Source organism: Poecile atricapillus, chromosome 7 (assembly GCF_030490865.1).
Source record: "Poecile atricapillus isolate bPoeAtr1 chromosome 7, bPoeAtr1.hap1, whole genome shotgun sequence".
NCBI classification, from domain to species: domain Eukaryota; kingdom Metazoa; phylum Chordata; class Aves; order Passeriformes; family Paridae; genus Poecile; species Poecile atricapillus.
The window spans coordinates 5751036-5773189 of record NC_081255.1 but is presented as its reverse complement, the minus strand read 5'-3'; the positions used below and the strand labels follow the sequence as shown (position 1 = coordinate 5773189).

Here is a 22154-nt window from a genome sequence, read left to right as displayed (position 1 = left end):
GAAGATTGTAGCAGACTGCAGTGAGGTCTTCAATTATTTGAAGTTACATGTTGTTATGAGTTGTAAAATGCAATTTGTGTATGCAGAATGCTACAAAAATTCCACTAGAAAACCAAAATTTGCATGGGTAATATTTTATATTTTTATGTTATTTTTGTATAAGCCATGGTGTACTCAACTATTAAACAGAAAATAGATTAAAAATTACAGTGCAATTGAAAAGTATTTGATTTATAACAACTTTTAACTTTTCTTCGGTTCAGCAAATTAATTTTAATGTGACACGGATATAAGATGTGGAGGATATTTTTTCCTGTAGTTTTCTTCAATTTCAGAAATTTCATTAGTTATCACAAGATGCAGCAATACCACATAGAACAAGTTACAACAGAATCAACCATTTTAATAACAAAAAAGGCTTGGACTACTGCAACTCTTTTTATTTCTGTTTCAAGGAAAACTCAGAGAGGAAATGAAATCACCTGCTGTACCAATTAGCATTTAATAGTCCCTATTTAGCAGTGAATTTTGTGTGCTTATTTAGGTTAAAGAGGTGAAGAAAGTCTTTATTCTTATCTGTGCAGCTGCTGCTGGGTCAAGTTTCTCTTGAAAGGGTTGGGGATTCATGACTATGTCAGAATTGTTGGATCCAAGACCGCTTCCTAATTCTTCATATCAAGTGCATTTTTGGTTTTATCCAGATTCAGAGCAGGACATCCCTGTATTTTCCTTGTGAATTTCCTTGGGGGGGAAAAAATTAAATAAAAAGGGCTCAGGATGGTCCCCAGAGAGGCAACAGTATATGGGCTCGTTGTAGCACATCTCACCAGATCAGATGAAGCCCAGTGCTCTTGCAGGGGTTATCAATTTCTTCTGGAAAAGTGCATTTCTCCTTTTTCTGCTGTGCTTTTTGGGCTGAGACCACTATTGCTGTAGACCACCCCTGGGCATGGATGCCCGTGGGCCTTGTGGGAGAGGAATAATGGAATAATTATCACCACTCTGAGGTGACCTTCTGGCAAGAGGAGTCAAACCTCACCCACACACAAGTGTCAGGTTTAGGATGAGCAGAAAGCGGAGTAATGAAGAGGGTAACTCTATTCTGTGTGCCTGAGCAGCTGTTTGGAGTTTATGATGCAGTGTTTGAGCTCCTGCCTGAAAATCAAAAGGGGAGATAGTCCTCAAATTTGAGATAGTTGAGATATCAAAATGGAGAAATTCCTCAAATCAGAGGAATATCTACCTCTGCCTCTTCCTGCCTGACAGAGATAGTACTGGGGGATAGGGGAGGTTGTGGGTTTGTGGCGTTTGTATGTGAGCTACTTCTTATAGGAAAAATACAGCAAGGAGTCTCATGTCAGCGAGATTTCTGTTTCTGTGCTCTTTGGATAGTCACTAATTTTCTGCTCTTTGACCTGATTCCACCTGGTCCTAGGTTCAAGGGGGAGGGAAGTTGTTCAACACAGCAACTCTCTGACCTGGTGAAGCACCAGGCTGTACCATCCTTGGTCCAGCTCAGAGAACATGAATATCTCTACACACATTGGTGGTTGTGTTTTTCTCACTCATACAGGACAGCCTTGCACAAGGACAGTGAACATTTATCTTGGTGAAAGGAAATTTTCAACCATCCTGTCTCTTTTTCCCACTGCTTACATGCTGTGAGACAGGAAGAGCAGACTCTGGTGTTACATGGTTTCTGCCTTGTTTTCAGTGAGACTGTCTATGAAAATGCTGGTTATCTTGCTCTTGCAATATGTTGATATATTTCCCCCAGGAACTGGAATTAAGGGTCCCTTCACAATGACTATCAGATGGCAAAAATACCTGTTTTGTTGCACCTTGAACTGTATTCAAGCTGGCAGTTCAAAGGGCAAGATTTTGTAACTGCTCACAGGACCCTATGTCAGCAGATTTGTCTTGTGCACTGCCATTGCCCATAAGTATGATACAAATGACCTCATTTATTCTCACACCTTTCATTTAATGGAACATATTATCCATAAAATACTGGACTATATTTAACACTTGATTCAGGGAAAGCAAGACACACTGCAGAGGTACCCTGATGTTTTTCCTTGGCACCAGTGCAGAGCTGGCGAGTGCTACAAGCAAAAAAAAATCATCTTGGCCGAGACATTAAGAGCAAATGTTAATTTTATTCTGGCCAAAACTGAATCCCTGGTAATTGCCCAGCATTGTTCTTTACACAAAGAAGTTGGAGAATAAACACCATCATGTCTGTTGGGCATATGGATTGGGAAATCAGTTAATCTTGGATTTATTTCTAGACCTGTAGAGCCATCTTTCATTCTGTTTCTTCCTGAGCAAGCTTCCAAGGAAAAACCTGCAATGTTCATGTAGGCTCTCATTATCCTAAGCCTGCAGCAGAACAGCAGCCAGGACAATGTTGTCCAAAGCATGGTTGCTATATTGTGGTTAATAATCTGAAATTATTGGCTAATCAACCTGAAACGGAAATATATTACTTATCTTCTTACCTAGAAGATAAGTAATAATCTTTATGCTAATTTAAATTAAACTATTGTGCCTCTTCTTTATTTCAACCAGCCTACATGTCTTACGTTTCTCCCAAATATGATAACACTCATGTTACGTGAAAAAAAATGGAAGAGAAAGGCAGAGTAACCCTGCCCATAGCTAAATATTTGGGAGGATATGTCATGCATTGATCCTCTTGGCTGTAAATTATGTCCCTGCTCTGCAGTTCTTGTCCCAGCCTCTGCTGGGTACATAAAGTTCCAGTCCCTCCCACTCTGTGTCAGGACTTGTGGTATTATAACTAAATCTACAGTGTAGATGATAATTACATGGAATTATTAATAGTATTTATCTCCCTCTGGTGTTTATATCCCATTTGAAATTTTCCAAAATCACCTTTTTTATTCTAAGACCTCTTCTACAAAGGTGCTGGGGGTGATAACGAAATTAATTCAGAAGCACAGAAGTTTTGTAGTAATGCATTTTCAGTACATATATTTTATAATAGTAAATATGTAGAGCTTCATTCTATTTACAGCTTCTTAGAAAAGCTCATATTTGGACTCCGTAGAGGGGTTAAGTATCTTCCTCAGTATTTTTAATGCAGGTTGAACTTCAGAATAGGTCTGGTTGCATACAAAATGTGTAACTCTCCAATGGATGCATTACAAGGTACGTTAGCAGCTGACCTGCCTGGTTTTGTAGGATTCCCAGAGACCTGAAGGTTTTGTTTCCCAGTTTGTTCCCCCACCTTGTGTAATTTCCACATCCTTTCCATTCAGGAAGGACTGGACAGGTTGGAGAGCTGGGGCTGTGTGAACCCCATGGATTCCACAAAGGGAAGTGCAAGGTCCTGCAGCTGGGTCAGGGCAATCCCAAATATTCCAACAGGCTGGGCAGTGAAGGGGCTGAGGGAAGCCCTGGGAGAAGGACTTGGAGGTGCTGGGTGAGGAGGAACTCCCTGTGAGCTGGCCCTGAGGGCTCCCAGCCCAGAAACCAACAGAGTCCAGGGCTCACCCAAAGCACTGTGACCACCACGTTGAGAAAGGGGATTCTCCTCCTCTACTCTGCGCTTCTGAGACCCCACCTGGAGCTCTGTGTCCACTCCTGATGTCCTCAAGATAAGGAGATGGAAATGTTGGAATGAGTCCAGAGGAAGCCATGAGGTTGCTGGGGGCACTGGAGCACCTCCCCTGTGCAGCCAGGCTGGGAGAGCTGGGAATGCTCAGCCCAGAGAAGGGAAGGTTGAGTGGAGACCTCAAAGAGCCTTCCAGGGTCTGAAGGGGCTCCAGGGAACTGGAGAGGGACAATTCATCAGGAACTGGAGTGCCAGGACACAGGGAATGGCTTCCCACTGTGAGAGAATAAGTTAGATTGGATATTAGGAAAAAAATCCCTCTGTGAGCGTGGGGAGGCCCTGGCCCAGGGTGCCCAGAGAAGCTGTGGCTGCCCCTGGATCCCTGGAAGTGTCCAAGGTCAGGCTGGATGGGGCTTGGAGCACCCTGGGATAGTGGGAGATGTCCCTGTCCATGGCAGGGGGTGTGGGGCTGGGTGGGCTTTAAGGTCTCTTCCAACCCAAACCATTCTGGTATTCTGTGATTCCATAAAGTAACATAAATATAGGCTTTATTCTTTCACAGAACACATTTAACACTTCACTGTTTCTGTTGCAGAAATGAATAACTGAACTCCCATCCAATGCTTTGATTTAGTTAAGAGCATTAGGAAGTTCTGTGTTTATAATCTGGAATTATATTGACAATTTTCTTGCCCTGATTCTCTGTTTAGCTCATCATTAGTGAAATTCCACTGCTCCTTTAGAGATAGTTGCAATTTAGTCCACTGGAAAAAAAGAACACCATGGCCATTTTTAATAAACCAGCACTCCAATTTTAGTTTGGAATTAGTACAAATAGTTTTCCTAAAAGAGAAACATCCTTTGCTGTTGTAGAAACATTTTCATATGCTGAAAAAGAATTCATGACTTGTTTTTTTTTGTATGCACGTAGAGATCTGAGCATTTTCTGCTGCCAGTGAAGCAACACTTGCATAGGAAGAGAGCATTTAGATGCAAAGAAGATCATCTGTACATTCTCCCAAGAGCTAAACAAACAAACAAAACACCAAAGTATTTTCAGGAAATATTTTGGTTTACCTTCTACTCCTTTTAACAATTTGAATTGCTACAGACAACAACAGTGCAGTTGTTATATTTCACAATATCAAGACAGCATTTATGCATGTGTTTGTGAGATTTACACTTGTGTGAAGCCAGACTCATCCCAGAGGGTTGGTGGAAACAACTGCCTTTATAAATTCAAGTGCAGGTTAAGTAACTGTCATCCATCAGTGCTGTAAATAGCAGTGCTGGCATCAGACTGGAGACAAAAAGCCTCCACTTTGGAAGGATAAACTTATAAATTGAATAAAAAATGAGCCAAATAATCTTCACTGTAGAAGGTTAAGTTTATACAACATTCTTCCTGGAAAAAGAACAATTCTGGATTTTATATACAGCTTCATACATAAAGCTTTGGATCAGTATTTCTTTGAGAATCTATTTGAGACTATATATTTTGTTTTAAGCCAGCAATTTTGGTACCTTTTCCCTCTTTCAGGCAGTCAGGAGTAGCATCAGCTTTTGTTTTGAATAGAAGGGAATTTGGTCTCTGTGTCACCAAACACAAACCAATCCTGAGCATCAGTAACATCCCAGAAACAAGCAAGCAAACAGCTTCCAAAGGCATTAAGAACTCATACTCCCCACCACACTATCCAGGTCAGAAAGTTTTTTTGTTTGGCTCTGGGTACGGGGTAGAAGGAGGTCATGGCTGCTCAAAGCACTGCCAGAATTCTTATCCTGACTGTGCTTCATTTTTCAAATGAGAACTAAGGTGAGTAAGAACGCTCCTTTTAAATTTTAAATCATTTATCATGGTGTGGGTTTGTCTGTATGCCTCTCCATTGCCCAGTACTACAGATCAATTTGTAGTTCTGAAACAGAACTTGTAAAAATGGTAATAAAAGGCATTTCAAAGACTTTGAGACTATGAGTTGTATCACATAATGATGAAAAATTTTAGCAGTTTGTGTTTCCCCTGTGATTCATCTGGAAGTATCCATCAGCATTGAATCTATGAATCCTCTGCTCTGTTTTCTCAGACTTTTATGCTGATTCATTCTTCATAAACTGTATTTTCATGTCTTGATTTATGCACTAAAACACTTCCACAGATTCAAATTTCTTCCTTATCTCTTCAAGAAACATGGTTCAATTATTTTTCTTTTTAGTCAGGACAAAAAGAGATGGAATAAGAACATGCTTTTCATGCTGATTTTGAAACAGTATAAGGTGTAGCCAAATCCCTAAAGTCCAGCCCCAGTGAGAGTTCCAGAGACTTTTGAGTTTCATTTTCTTAGGATCCAGAGTCATCAGGTTTTTCTCCTGTAAAATTAACCACAGGGACAGGACCATAATATCAACTGGCTCTTAAGATTAAGCAAAATTAATGTAAACAGACTTTTTGCTTCTCTTTCTCATAATTCTTCTCCTTATTGTGTAAAAAACTCTTTTTCAGGGCAGTTGTCTCTATTTCAACGGTTAATTACTGTTTTAGCTATAGGTAAGATACCTTCTTTGAAAGTGAGACATTTTGTCACATTTACAAAGTATAAATCCATACCTTTTCCTCAAGATTGGCTTTCATAACAGTCACAAATAAAATGAAAAAAAAAGAACAAGAATCTTCAGGTCAGAGGAATTTTTTGGATTTCATTTGTCTTCTGCCAGTCTAAACAAATGCACCATTTTGTCAAACCTGTTATCTATTTAGATAATAAATTATTCCTATGAGCAGATGTGAACTGGGAAAAAAGGATGCTTTGAGCTTGCAGGTACAAGGTGTTGGAGTCTCTCTTGATACTGTCAAGGGGAGAAGGAACAGTTTTCCAGTCCCTCTAGGACATATGACAAACCATGAAATCAATACTTTTTGCAGGGAAGAATAAATTTATAAACCGGTGAGAATGGATTATTGTAATTATTTGCATGGACTTTTGATTTTTGACTCCAAGTATGTCACCATCTTACCTGCAGGTTGTAAACCCAAGTTGTTATCATCATTTTCACAGGATCCCAGACTGGCTGGGGTTGGAAGGGGCCTCTGGAGATGATCCAGTGCTAAAGCAGGGTCACCAGAGCAGTTGCACAGGATCACACCCAGGCAGGTTTGGAATGTCTCCAGAGAAGGAGAATCCACTGCCCCTCTGGGCAGCCTGTCCAGTGCTCTGCCACCCTGAAAGAAAAGAAGTTTTTCCTCCTATTTGGGTGAAACTTTCTGTGTTTCAGCTTGTGCCCATTGTCCCTTGCCCTGTCTCTGGGCATGACTGAAGGGTCTGGCCCCATCCTCTTGGCATTCACCTCTAAGATATTTGCATGCACTTTAAAGTACCTACAGGCCAGAGAACATCTGAGAAAATGAACCCCAGAGATACAAAAGAGGTGAAAAATCAATGTCCTGTTTACTCAGGCTGTACCAAACACCTCCCATGCATCCCACTCATTTTCTGATCCAGATGTGGTGGAGACAAGGGTTGGTTTTACTGGGAATTCTCCCATTCCTCTCTGCTCCCTGACACTGCTATCACATGCAGAGCTAATGAATAATTTGCTTGGAATTTGATCCTTGTCTTACAAGACTGTGCAAACTGGTGGGATCTGACAAGATAATTCACCAGTTCCTCGGTCTTTGATGGTTCATACAAACACATTTCAGTTCTGAAGTACTGTACTTGCTGTTTATCCCTTGTGCCATTTGCAATGTGCTCCTGGAAAGTGCATTTCTGACTTAATTCTGCTGATTGAGCTGCCTCTGAGGCAGGAAGTAAATAAGATTTAGTCATTAGGAGCTACTGATTTTGTGCAAATACCTTTGTATGAATATAGGCCCAGCTAAACATGTGGATGGTGAGTTCCTGAATGAGTGTTCACAAAGGTGTTGGGAAGTTAAGCACAAACTATGGGTAAAAGGCAAGCAATACCACAGGACAAGATACAGAAATAATTCTGTCTTGGATTTCCTCAGAGGAGGAAATTTTTCAGTACACAGGCTATAGAGGCTAAATATCAATCAGACATGCACTAAAGGAAAGCCACTTTCCTTCCTCTTGTTCCTTTGATGTTCATGAGAGATGTGAAGTTTGAAATCACTGATGTCACAGTAGCTGATGCAGTAATCTGACTATCAGTATTCATAAAAAAGAAATATATCTGAGTACATTCTAGGTATAATGTATGTACTTTTTATTAAAATTCATTAATACATTGCCATGTACTTCATATGCATAATGCCAGGAGATAGTGAAGCTCATACTGATGAATTCTAGTTCTGGAAGTGGAATTTCAAATTCTAGGAAGCTGATAAGGCAAAAAAGGCATAGAAAGGAAAAGAAATTACTAGGCTAAAAAGATTTTAGGATAAAAATAAATCCTATTGATAGTGCTTATTCACTGTAAGGTAAAAAGCAATAGTATGGAAAAGAATGCCTATGTTCAGTAAACCTTTCTGTTCTGACCTTGGCAAGATGTCAGACAATTACAAGCATAAACTTGATGAAGAAATACTTTCCATTTTATCGAGGGAAAATATGTTTAAAAGGAGCTTATTATATCTTGAATGTTTTCCTTTCTGATCGCCACATGTAGATAATTTAAAATGTTCTGGGACAAAGTTGAGATGTGTTCTGTGCTATCAGGTCCTGCTTCTTTTCCTCAAGGGAGGTTGTTCTGTTTACTCAGCTCACATTGCAATGTTTTTCTCTGCTATCATGTTTCTATACAAAGGTAGAGGTTTTCAGGAGGCTGCTCAGCCACAATGTAACTAATTCCCTTTTCCACCTGGGATAGAAAAATCAACCACAACAAGCATTTAGTAAAGGTTGTGGCAGATTGTTTAACTGATTTTAAAAAACATTGAAAGTTCTATGACCTGTGCTGGTAAGGAGAATATTTTCACTTGACAATCTGTGAATAACACAATCTTGGATATTACCTGACTCTAGACCTGGGTGAATCCTCTCTTTAAAAGTAAATTTTTTTTTTCTAACAAATATTTTCTGTACTTCCTATTTTGGAAATGCTAACAGGTAGAAGCTTAATGAAATGACTTTCAGCTCATCTTGGCCTTATTCAAGCCATGGCCTCTGGCATTAGAAATCCTCAGGCTTTTAACAAAGGAAGGAGGAGAAAAACACCATGTATTGTCTTGATGAACTGTTCTGCAGCAGCAGAACTTGCAGCTGCATGGGAAAACATTGGATTCAGGCTCCCACTGTCAATCCAGCCCATTCAAAGCAGTCATGTTCTCATCATCCAAGAGTGAAGGTGTCTCATTTTGAAGACCTTAAGAAAAAGGAACACATTTTGTATTAGAAATTATATGAAGCTCATTTTCCAAGAGTGTTGTCCACATTATATCACAATATTATTCAATATTATTTATGCTTACCAGTGATAATATTGATTTATAAAGCACAAAAAATTACTTAAAATGAGGCCTAACATTATTAATTTTGCCTGGGCTCTGTTTTGTGTGTGGTTGACCGTAGGCAGTTATGCAGGATCCATCAAACTCACAGTAAACCTCTTTATAGGCTGATTCAGTCACTGCAATGGAAAAGATTATATTCCCATTTCAAATCTCCTCACACTACCATTTTAGAGTACAATGGCATTTTTTAAATTTCCTTTATCTAGATTTTTTATGGAGAGCTTTCCATATAGCTCCCCATGCCATAAGATTTAAAATGTATTGAAATGAATACAGTGATAGAAGCCAGTGTATAATTAATGTACACATTTGGAAAAAAAAGCTATGGCTTGAAACTCAAAGAATACATTGACAGCCCTTGTTGGTCTCTGTCCTAGGATTCCCCTCAGATCCACTTGCAATTTAAGCTTCTTTGAAGGTAAAAATTTGTCCAAAACTTGTATGATACTTTAGTAACAGGTCTTTCCTGTCAGAACACTAATGGTTTCCTGAGATTAAACATCTCTCTCAACGTCATTAACAAAAGAAATAGTGTTGAAATGACAACTGCATTTTAAACTGTGCTTCTTTTCATCCCACACTGACTCTGGCTGGTCATTCCTCATCCCAGCATCCCCAGCAGAACTCCTGGCAGGAGACAGGCTCTGGCCCACCCTGACCCTGAATCAGCACTGCTGGGCTCCAGGGCTCCCATGGCCACGGCAGCCAACCAGCCAGGGATCAGATTTGTGGCAGCACATGCAAATCCATGGCTCTGAAATCTGGGAAGATGGAGAGAATGCTGCCCATGGCTTCAGGCACTACTTATGATAATAGCAATATTCCATTATAGGCTTCATCCTAGGAGCCAGACTGACTGATTTCCTCTCTCTTGTGCAAGCCTGGGAACTCTGAGCCATCATCCTTCTCCACAGCAGGCTTTGCCTGGAGCCCTAAAGAGCTCCATGCAGTGAATCACGTATTGTTCAGGCTGGAAATAGATGGGCAGCACAGGGGGTACCACCTGCCATTCCCTCCTTGAGAACACCATGGGAGCTGCTGGTCTTGGCTCTTACAAAGCAGAAGAGGATGAAGAGTAGGAAAGAACAAGCCTCTCTCATAGCTCCAGTGTTTGTTCTCAGTGGAAAATCGGTTTATTGAGCAGCAGCTGGCATTGATGCCGTGCTATTCTATGGGAGGTGCTCTCCTGATGAATGGAACTCGGTGACTCTGGAAAGCAGCATTTTTTCTGCTCAGAGTACAGGTATTAACTCCATCAGACCTGCTGGTCTGCCTTTGGCAATGGGCAGGAGCTTGATTTCCACAGGGGAATAACGCACATTGGGCACAAAATAAAATGTTTTGTCTGGAGAGTTTGTGTTAGAGACACAGAAAGGGGTGGCAAGAGAGGGGAAAAGCACTGCTTGCAAAGTGAAATTAAGATTAAAAAAGAGAAATTATATGGATGGGTATATAGACAAACATATTTATGTGTCATTTAAAAGGAAGATAAGGATATGATTTTAAATGGAGTAATGTTGCTAAAAAGGGAAATCAGCTCTAATTTTAGGAGCTACTAGTGACCCAGAAAGCATTTGTGAAAACCTCTTCACTCAACATGCTAGAATAATGCACCATAACCCCTCACCCTGAACTTCATCCCAGCTTTTTCCCTGCTCCTACACTTTACTCTCATGAACCCAGTTCCTTCTGAAGTCTGAAATATTTTGTCAGATCTGCTCTTCATTTCTCACTTGTCCAAATCCAGGTATCCCTTCTCCTGGAGCAAGGCAGACTCTTCCAGTGTCCTGCATCCCTAATTTATCTTCAGAGATGAACCTTCTGCTTATCTCTCCCAGAGAGTTTAGGTCTTCATCTCTCCAAATTCCAAAATACTTCATTTAAGAAAGACCTCACCAAAATAGAAAACCTGTTTTCTAAAATCTCTGGAAGCTTCAGCTCTGTCTGTGGCACAATTATAAAACTGTCATCTTTTTAGAAGGGTTCCATCTTCCATATTCTACTCCCCCAGATTCCTCAGCAGTGAATTTCAGAGGATGATTACTTGCTGCACTAATAAATGTTTCCATTGGTATGTTCTGAACAAAATAAGAATGACAAAGCTTTTACAAAAGTGTTTGCCTACTTCCTCTGTAAACGTACAGGGAAAAAAAAATATCCTTCTGTAGCAAAAACTGTTGAAGGAACTCAAATTTGTTTAAGCCAAGCAAGTTTCTCTAGTGCCAGAACAACCCAGTCCCTGGATTCAGCAAATAAAGGATTTGGAGGAGGTCAGGGCAACCTCAACTTGGAAATTCTTCTGAATTTGTTATGGATGTGGCCTTTGTCTCCAGTTGAACTCTTCCAAGAAAGGATTTGCTGCCTGTGGAGAAGGGCTGTAAGACATCGTGTCTGAGCCCACTGTTGACAGAGAGACACCAAGGAAGGCAATGGGCTCAGCCCAAGGTTAACAGGGGATTCAAACAAGAGCTGTAATTACTTGCACAGAATGTATCTAATATTTAGAAAATTTTTCAGTTGCCCAGCATGCATTAAGGGCTCTAAAAATTGGAAACTGGAACTGGCAGTGCTCAAGCTGAAAATGGAGTGCACTCTCAGTATTCAAACACCACCACAGATTGCTGAGGATTTCTGAGAAATCCTCGGAATTTGAGTCAAGATGAGATGTTTTTCTGGGGGACAGTTTCTTCTCAGTCCCAAGGGTGTGACAGCAAGAGGCATTTGGTGAGATTCCTCTGACTGCACTAAAAAGGAGGCAGGTTGAGGGGATTAGGGTGGTCTTCTCTGTCCTTAAATACTGACAATGAAAATCAGATCAAGGGTGGCAAAAACTGTCTTTTATAAGAATTGTATCTTTTCTGTTAATACTGTGTTTGAATCTCAGCTCAGATAGTGAGCTTAGAACAAAAGGTTTCCTCAAGGCATAAAATAAATATTTTACAAGATAAAACTTGTAATATTTTCTTACTGTCAAAGCAAGTCTTGCTGGTTTGTTCAGGAACAACAGTTAACCAGTCTTTTTCTGATGTATTTAAATGAAAAATATGACCAGAATACAGAGAATTTATAAAACAACAACAACAACAAAAAAAAGGAAGATTTTTTTTTTCAATTTTATTTTTTTTGTGGTTTGTTTTTCAGTTGAAAATTGCAGTTGAAAATTTCAGTTGAAAATTAAAAATTTGCAGTGCAGGGTAATTCACTATTTTTAGTGTCTGCATTAATGTGATCAATATACACAACGAGGATTTTTTCGCTTTACAGGCAAAAAATATTTGTTTGTAATTTTTGTCATTTCTCTCTACTCATATACAGTAGTTCCATAAAAGCTGCAAATAGAAGTTATAGGTTTTATAGCTTCCTAAAAGGAAAGGAAAGTTGTGAGAGAAAACTTCAAAACCTGAAAACTAGGTTGGAAAATCCCCTATCAGAAAGCAATTCCCAAATACTCATTTGGGAATTTCAGTGGTGGTGTGTAGAGCCTTGAAGAACTATGGGGATCTGTTTTACCTCATGCCCTTGACTGGTAAATCGCATTAAATTTCAGTTAATTTAGAGAAATCGTTCCCTACCATCATTCTTCACATTTGTTTTTGATTACCAGAATGTGTCTGAGAGGAAAGGCAGGATCCAGGAGAACAAGAGGAGGAGGCTGGGAAGCAGAAGGGCTACACGAAAATGTATTAATCTAGGTTCCACTAATAACTGTGGACTTAAAAGCATTAACAAATCCTAGTGTTGGGTATGTGTTACATAGCCCTGCTCATCCAGCAGCTGCCAACCCTTTCTTTCTGGCATCCCTCAAATATTATTTTTTTTTCATCTTTGATTTCTGCTTCTGTGTTAATTTTGTACGTGAGTGTTTCTCTCTATTTACCCAGGAACTTCAGCAGGGTCTTGCAAGCTCATTGAGCTACTTGCTTTTCTACAGCCTTGGCTAGGAGGAATCCTAATTGATGTACAAAAGACTCAACAAAGTGGTGGCTAAAGCAGAGTGCTCAGGTCCTTGCACTTCACTGCCAGAGTCTGTAACCAATACAGCTATTGCTGTATCTGGGAAAAGCCAAGTTAATGCCAAGGCTGCCTGTCTTGTCTAGATTTGAGGACAATGAGTCCTTCTCACTAATAGCTCTATCTGGTATCTTAATTGGCAAGTAAATTAATAAAATATTGTTTGTTTTCCCTGCTGTCATTGATTTATTTTGGAGAAGGGAAGGGGCAAGTCTTTGAATTCACTTATATCCATCTTACAATTGAAACATCATCACTTTTTAGGAATCAGTCTTTCTGTCTGTGTATTTTTTCAAAATGGAGTCCAAAGCGATAGAAAATTGGAGTTATCACAGTAAGGTCAAATGTGGTGTGACATTGTTTGTTCAAGTTATCCAATTTATCCAGCTCAGTACCCGAGTGACTTAACATCAAAAAGAACATGGACTCTATCCTGTTAAGATTTTAAAATTTACCTTGTTCTAACAAAAATATTTGTTGCATTTGGTTCACATTTGGGGAAATCATTGCTTTCATTTCAGCTCCTACCAAACCGTGTCGTTTCAGAGCAATATTCACATCAGAGGCCACACAAAACCAACAGGAGCAGCAGCAACCTAAGAGGCTTAGTTGTTATTTCTTTCTTTCCCAACAATTATTTCATTATGGAGTACTGTCTCCACTTCTAATAAATAACCCTCGTTGCTTGTCCTGTCTATAACACATGACAGAGTATCACTGTCAAGGCCCGTTGTAATTCCCAGCGAGTCGCCCCCAGCTACTCAGCAGAGCAGAGTCGCTTGCAAATGAAGGACATTTGTCTGAATGACACATTTCTGAATGAGAACTGCTTTGTTTTGCAGAGAGTTTGGCCGCTGGAAAGTAAACAATCTTGCTGTGGAAAGAAGAAATTTCCTTGGCTCCCCACTGCCACTCGCCCCCGAGTTCTTCCGTAACATAAGGCTGCTGGGACGGCGCCCGACCCTTCAACAGATCACAGAAAACCTGATCAAGAAATATGGGACACATTTCCTGCTCTCAGCTACCCTGGGAGGTAGGGCTAATTCTTGGGAATGTTGTGGATGAGCTTGGTGTGAGTAGACTAAAAGTGCTGGTCACAACTCCTCCTCCTCCGTGCCGCTAGGATGGGCAGCACTCTGTGTGGGAGCAGGCTTTGTCTACAGGTCTTGTGACTCCTTCTTCTCCTTTTTGCTGCTGTGTATAGAATTTTGTGCAAAAAAAAGAAGAGATCTGGTTGCTAAGGTTGAGGTGCTTTACCTGAGCTCCTGCTGTGCTGCCCTTAGTCTTTTGGGGGTCTTTCTATGCACTGAGGTCTTAAGGAGACTGACATTTTTTTCTGTAAGTGGTCCTTGTAACAATTTACATAATAAGAGCTTACAGAAGTATCTGGGTCCTTTGCAGTCCTGCAGAAATGCAGCCAAAACCAAGTAACAAGTATTTCCAGCAAATCTTTTAATTTATGAGACTTTTAAACTACTTTGTCCGTTGGAAAATCCCTATATTGTCACTCTGCCCTTTTTAGAATTATTCTTCACTTAACCAGTGGGACTGCATTTTCAAAATGGGATGATGAGGCTTTGCCATGTCATTCCCATTAACTTAATGGAATCTGCATCTTTCAGTCCCCACAGACTAATCTGGAAAGGGTAGCCCCATGGATAATTGGGATCCAGTCACCAGATGGATTGAAGAAATCCGGTGAAAAGGCCTAATGTTCGAAGGAGAGCATAAATTGTTCCGAATGAAAGATAATTAGTACCTGTGATTACCCATCTAGGCATTACACAATGAACTGACATTTTAGAAATGCAGCTCTATCCCATCGTGGGTGATAATATTAAAGATAATTCTGGTTATTGAGTGTCCTTCCTGCAGGACAGGCTTGTCGAAATCCTTTATTCACCTGAGGAATGGTTCTCTTTAATACATTCCATAGCTGAATCCTAGCCATTTGTAAAGGAAATGAGAGCCCTCCCAGTCTCTCTTGGCTGATAGCTGGGATCTGTAAGAGCCCAAATGGCCCACAGAAACTTCCTTTTGAAGGAGACCATCCTAGAAACAAGAGGGATTTCTGTCTTGCTGTAGTTATTTCAAAAAATAAAGAGCTAATTTCTATCATTATTTTGGGAACTAGTACCTCTGCAGCATTACCATTAGAATTTGAAGAACAATTGAAGTGTGTTGACCGGAAATTTGTAACAAAAAAATCCCTGAATTTCTTTTAATTACTTTGAATATTTTTGCATGCAAATATACATGTTTTATAAATTACTTATTTCTTGAGTATATACATTTGAATAGGAAAACTAAATGCTGAAGAGAAAGAAAATGTTTCTTAAAATAGAAAGAGTAAGAACTAAAGGTTTGGCTGCAGCATGTGTCCTACTTCAGGGATTATCCAGTGGTAAAAATTATTTTTCAGTATGGCTACCGATCTGCTAATTCTTAATTAATGTAAATTGCAGTAGCTCCGAAGCCATGTGATGAAATTCATTGTCAGGGTGAAATTGGATCTGAGAGCTCTAGGAAAACAGCCTAACATGACCACAGCTGATCTTTACATTCAAAGCAGCAGTGTCACACTGATCACCAAAGAGCCACGGAGCTGACAACTTTCAGGAGGTCTGGACCTAAGTAAAACTAAAACATAATGTTATTTCCTTTGAAGACATTTGAAAATTCTAGCTGAGACATTCAATATTCTCCCCAAAGCCTCAGGATTTGCTGCAGGGAAGCTGAGGTAGGGTACCATTTTCTCACCTCAGAAAGGCTCTAAATTGCAGTAGCTGCAACAGCCTTGCCCAAATTTTCACTCAGAAGAAGACAGTGTTGACTTCTGGGCTCTGTCACCGTTTAATGAAGTCCAAGGGAGTTTTTGTGTTAACTTGGGGCTTGATTTAGGTCCCTAGTCTCAACTCCTAGGTATGATTTGAGGCACACCTGCTGCCTTACATTATCATTGGATGGGTGCTGAATACTTTGAAAAATTGGTTCAATTACAATAATTACAGGGAATTAGTAATTTCTCGGAAAGCTTTCATGAGGTAGCTAATAAACCCATACTTTCCTGGATGTGTTAGTTGTCATTTTTGGGCTGGATTGAATGGGGATTCCCACAGATGCTTGTCCACATCTGATTAACATGTAATTAGATTTTTTTATTATTTTAATAATGTATTAGTACTTTCCCTTTAATTACAAGTTGTTTTATTGTGAAAGCTTGTCACTTATGCAGCTTGTTAAAAGCAGAAGACCAAACGGAGTGTGCACAGTGCTTTTATATAATGAATCCCCAATCATCTGTATTCATGGACAGAAAGGAAAACTTGGCAAATGAATGATGCTGTGGTAAGATTTGTGTGCCTCTGTGACCATTTGGTTTCCATAAAGATCCCTTTTTGAGCATAAAGGGAACTCTTGCACATGGCTGTTTGTGAAACATTCCCCAGTCTTTATTCACAAACACAGAAATACACCCCTCAAGGGCATTAGGAAATGAGAACTGAGGGAAAAAAGTTCCATATTTCTTGCTGCCACAAGATAATGTGGAAAGTGACATTTCTCACTGCTTTTATTTCTTATGGAAATTTTATCTCCTTGTGACACAAGCCCAAAGTCCATAACGAGCAGCTCCAAGCTGCATGATTGAAGGACCCTGTGTGACCCAGCAGACTGAGCACTCACTATTACTTTCTCCCCTTTTGTTTTGCATTTATACTTTTCTCTTTTTTGCCTGCTCACAATGTCATGCAGTGGTGCTCCAGTTTGCTGGAACTACGCTTTAATGGCTTGCCAAAAAACAGGTGGGAGATTTGGAGCTGGAGGCTGTAGGGAAGCCTGGGCTACCACTGTGGGATGAGTGTGAGGGGACAAAACCAAATCCCCCCGGAGTTAAAGACATTCCATTTAATGCTGCTCCTACAGAAAAGGCCATTCAGCAAAGCAGTAGAGCTGGGGATGAGGGTAATTAGAACACCACAATGAGATGACAGGCTCTTGTTCCAGGCATTTGGGTGAAGCGAGACTGATTTGGGAAGACAGCTTTGCAAGTTGGAAAATCCCCTATCAGAAAGCAATTCCCAAATACTAATTTAGGAATTTCAGTGGTGGTGTGTAGAGCCTTGAAGGACTATGGGGATCTGTTTTACCTCATGCCCTTGACTGGTAAATCGCATTAAATTTCAGTTAATTTAGAGAAATCGTTCCCTACCATCATTCTTCACATTTGTTTTTGATTACCAGAATGTGTCTGAGAGGAAAGGCAGAATCCAGGAGAGCAAGAGGAGGAGGCTGGGAAGCAGAAGGGCTACACGAAAATGTATTCATCTAGGTTCCACTAATAACTGTGGACTTAAAAGCATTAACAAATCCTAGTGTTGAGTATGTGTTACATAGCCCTGCTCATCCAGGAGCTGGCAACCCTTTCTTTCTGGCATCCCTCAAATATTATTTTTTTTTCATCTTTGATTTCTGCTTCTGTGTTAATTTTGTACTTCCTTTGCAAGGAAGTCCTCCTTGCACCTGGAAACAAGTCAACTGCTCTGAATAAACCAATTTGCAGGACAATGCCGAAGGTTCTTATGAAAGGAGAACCTCGTTAAGAAACTGTCTAAGTGGTCATCTGAAATGTTCCAGGTAGATTTATTTTTACTGCTATTGTCAGTCATCTCTGCTCAAGGTGTTCATTACCAGACCATCAATCCATTCAGCTCTCTGGGTCAAGAAATAGCCCTTGATGTTGTTGAAGGAATCAGAAGGAAAAGAGGTAGTTTTGTCTTTAAAACAGGCAGTCTTAACAGGTGTGGGCAGATCAGCTCGACCCCAACCCCTCTGATTACAGCCCTGCAAGTGTGATGTTATACCTTTACTTTTCCACAAGTGCCAGCTTTTCTGCTCCTCATTAGTATTTCCCTGGAGCTGCGTGTTTATTCTGCCTGCAAAGATGGGGATAATTGTCAGGTGGTGTAAAACAGTGAATCTCAATGAATTCTGAAGGATTTATTAGCACTTACACTAACTGCTGATATGACCTTTGCTTTCCATAACACTCCCTCAAAGTAAGATACAAACTGTTGGCAAATAAGAGAAGGAGAGGACAGTCTCAAATGACTGATGTGAGAAAGGAACTTGAAAATTTTGCATCAGACTTGCAAGCACCAGTCACACCCCCCGTCCAGATATGTAAATTCCACAGCATCAAAGATTATGGAAGCTAAGGGGAGGGGAAAAAGCACAAAGTACATTAACTTTCTTTCCACTTCCGTCTACTTAATGAAAAAAAAATTTAAATCCTTAAACAGATGGTCTGTATAGAATTAACGTGCACTGTTATTCACTTGGACCATGGAAATGGTACCACATCTGGCCTGACATTAATTTATATCGTTTTCCAGCCTGTGCATTTCTACCAGCATCTGCTTAAGTTTGGGAAAATGACCTGATAAAACCCTAATGGTACCTTTGGTGATCCAGACAGGAATAGATTTTCCACTAGCTGGTACTAGCTGGTGTATTTATTTAGGTGTAATTATTTAGGTAGTAGCTGAGGTATTTTATTTAATCAGAAACCTTTGAGGGGTTCATAGGCCAAAGACCTTTAGTCCTGTGTAAGATACTTTTATGTGTATGAAGAGAGAGGTTCAAGTAGGCATCTGTGGGTTATGCTCAGCTATAGCTACCTTGGAGTGTTCTCCTTTTATTCCTGTTTCCTCTCTGACACAAAGTGATGGGAACTTCTTGGATCACTGCCTTTTCCTACCACTTCCCAGTCTGCAGATGAAAATATGAAATATCAAGGCCTATAATTCCTTTATTATGCCAAAGATGTGGGTACAGGCAAACAATCTCTCAACAACTGAGGCACAAGACAGCACTAAGTGTTTAAATCATATGAATATACATTGGTATGTATAACAAAATATATTTACTCCTTTAATAGATGGTTATATTTAGCTGCAATTGTTACAGCATTATTCCAATTCCACCATGTTGATGGAGATTTGCATTTTTAATTTAAATAACTCCTGAATATGTTCTTAAGATGAACACAAAATTAATTTCTAGTTTCTGAATGCCACTTACCAACTGTTATTTAGGAGTCATACATCTGAATGGCCACAGATGGGTTGTATATCTGGGTAAATTTCTATACACCTATTTAATTTCTTTTTTTTTTTTTTTTTTTAAACTGTGTTGGGAGCTAGTTGAATTTATAAACATATATCATGGGCAATATGTTCTTATAAACAATTAAAAATTGAAGTTATAAGCTTGCATGCTCTAGGGCTGGTGGGGACAGTGGTGGACACTGTGGTCAGGGAAGAGCATGAACATCAGTCCCCTGCCCCTGCAGTGACTCTGTCAGTGACAGCCCCAAGTTTATTTTTGGCAATAAAACATCCCTGTGGTGACTGAGAGCTTCATGAACCACTCATTGGGCTATGTAGCATTGTTTTGTAAGCATAACTAAGCATTTCCATGCTGCTACTTCCTTTAAACCTGAGAAAGTGAATTTTACTGTCTCTTGAATTTTGGGAAGGAGAGCAAATGCTGCTTTCAGAGCTTGTAAAAAGCACAGCTGGGAGGATTTGGTGCTGAATAATCATGTGTTGTAAGTGTTCACTGTCACTGCTCCTTTTCAGTTCTTAAAATTTTTATCCTTGACCAGTTTTCTAAATCACACTTGTTTTTACCTGATGCTTGGGTATCTTCTTAGCCTGTTTTATGGTGGCAGACAGTAACCAGTGAAAAACAAGATTCATCCATGTTTTCAATGTTACAAAAGAGTCTCTTTTGGCGTGGGTTTAATTTTCTCCAAATGAACTTAAAACTCAAATTGTCTCCCCCCAAACCAGAGTCGGCAGCTGGAGCTCTGGGTGTTGAAGGGAGCCCTTTCCCAGTTCTGCCGGGACAGGGGTGCCTAAGCCCCGATGCTTGGGGGAATTCACTGTTTCTAGCAAGGGATCAATCATCTCTGACAGATGAGAAACTCTGTGAGAAGTCTTTTGTGCAGCAAGTACCTTGGAGCTGCCCCTGATGGCACCTGCTGCTAGCACAGTGCCTGGGAGTGCCAGGGATGAGCCAGGACTCCTTGTGTGAGGTGCCATGTAAACATTCAAAGTTATTTCAGTCTGGTTACAAAGAATGAGAACCCAAATATCTGTTAGGGGGTGGGGACAGGGCTGGGGGTGCCAGGGGATCCACACCCACCAGCAGCTGCCATGGAAGGTGTAGGGTCAAGGAGGACAAGACAAACAGGATGAGGTGATAACTCTGATGTGGTCCAAACGAACTTTTCCTGAGATGTTCTAATCAGAGTAAAACATCACAACACACCACCCTGTCCTTTTTCAAGGTTTGTTTGTTTGTTTGTTTTTGAAATGGGAGTTTTTATTGCAGATCTGCTGTCTTCTCCTGGAGAGCAGGAATGCCTTAGATTTATTTTTTTTTTAATGTGAAAAAAACGCAACAAACTCTGTTTTAATTCTAAAACTTAGCAGAATTCTGTTGAAGTATAAGGAGCCCCACCATCTCTGCTAATGATGAATACAGATCAATCAAAAGTGTTTACATGAGAACAAGGTGTGGTGGGTGCTCTGTGGGCTGGAGAAGGTTTCCTCAGAGAGAAGCTGGGAGAGCTGGGATTCCTCAGCCTGGAAAAGAGAAAGCTCCAGGGGGACCTTATTGTGGCAATCCAGGACTTTAAAGGGCTTCTAAAAAAAGAAAAAGAATGACTTTTTACATGGGCAGATAGTGATAGGGTAAGGGAGAAGGGTTTTGAATTAAAAGACAGGAAACATGGATTAGATGTTAGGAATATCTCAACATCACCCTCAGCCCCCTGTGAGGGTGGTGAGGCCCTGGCACAGGGTGCCCAGAGAAGCTGTGGCTGCCCCTGGATCCCTGGAAGTGTCCAAGGCCAGGCTGGATGGGGCTTGGAGCACCCTGGGAGAGTGGGAGGTGTCCCTGCCCATGGCATGGATAGAACTGGATGATCTTTAAAAGTCCCTTCCTACTCAAACCAGTCTGTGAATCTATGATTCTGTGATAATGAAACACAAAGAACCTCAAAAAAACAAGGGTTTTTGTAATCTTTTCCAGAGATTTTCTGCAGCTTTAAGTCCTTGTTTTCTTTGCCCTTACAATTCATTATCTTTTCAGTGGAAAGGTGGTTGACCTTGCAAAAGCCACTTCAATCTAAATAAATTAGCTCAGACTCTAGAAAAGGTGAAAACATGGAGAGTAAGCTCCTAATAAAATTTTTCACCTAATCTGTGCAGCCTGAGGTGGTTGCTGACACAATATCCACCCTCTGAGTTCGGATGTTGTCTTCTCTGATACCACAGAACCACGGAACAGTCTGGGCTGGAGGACATCCTTGGACTGGGGTGCTCCAACCTCTCTCCCACCTGGCCTTGGACACTTCCAGGGATCCAGGGGCAGCCACAGCTTCTCTGGGCACCCTGTGCCAGGGCCTCCCCACCTTCACAGGGAAGAATTTCTTCCTAATATCTGTTCTAAACCATGTCTTTGTAGCTCCACAGACCACTAAACAAAACCCACGGCCCCTGGCTCAAATCTCAGCCCACTCCATTGCTTTTCATCTCAGAAATGTCTTTTATCCTGGCTGGAGTCCCATGGCAGGTTGTGGCAAGTCAGGTTTTATTGCATGGGCATAGTTGAATGCCAGCAAAGCTGGAACCTAGAGCAGGTTCTGATGGCAGATTTCTCTCAGGGGACAGGCTGTTAGAGTTTGCTGTGCTTTCCCAGCTCCCTCCTTATGGCAGTTGTGAACCTTCGTTCACATATTACAGCAGAAAGATTAAATAATTGGGTGGGGAAATCCTGGTACTTAAGGAGGCTGTTAATTCCTGGTTCTTTGGAGCTTCAGGCAATTAATCCCTGCATTGACAACTGCATGCACAGAAATAATGACCCATTAGGAAACTGTAGGAGGAGAAGCATAAATGTAGTGGTGGAAACTGAGGTAAGCTGCAGCTGGAACAGCCACCTGTCCCTTCCAGGGAAAAAGAAATATTCTGGACAGGTCTATTTAGATAAAAAACTCCTGTATAATGCCAGTTTTGCCTGTGT

General features: G+C 40.6%; 1 protein-coding gene across 2 annotated transcripts in view; it reads left to right on the top strand.

The window, feature by feature from the left end:
- The window catches only part of LOC131581013 (BMP/retinoic acid-inducible neural-specific protein 3), a 199728-nt gene that overhangs the window by 94907 nt on the left and 82667 nt on the right, over positions 1-22154 (top strand). The window contains exon 3 of one of the 2 annotated variants that reach the window (XM_058842850.1): positions 13904-14094. The exons of the other annotated variant lie outside the window; for it this stretch is intronic. Within the exon in view, the coding sequence (XP_058698833.1) occupies positions 13904-14094 (191 nt within the window). The remainder of the gene's footprint in view (positions 1-13903; positions 14095-22154) is intronic. 2 annotated transcript variants of the gene reach the window in all.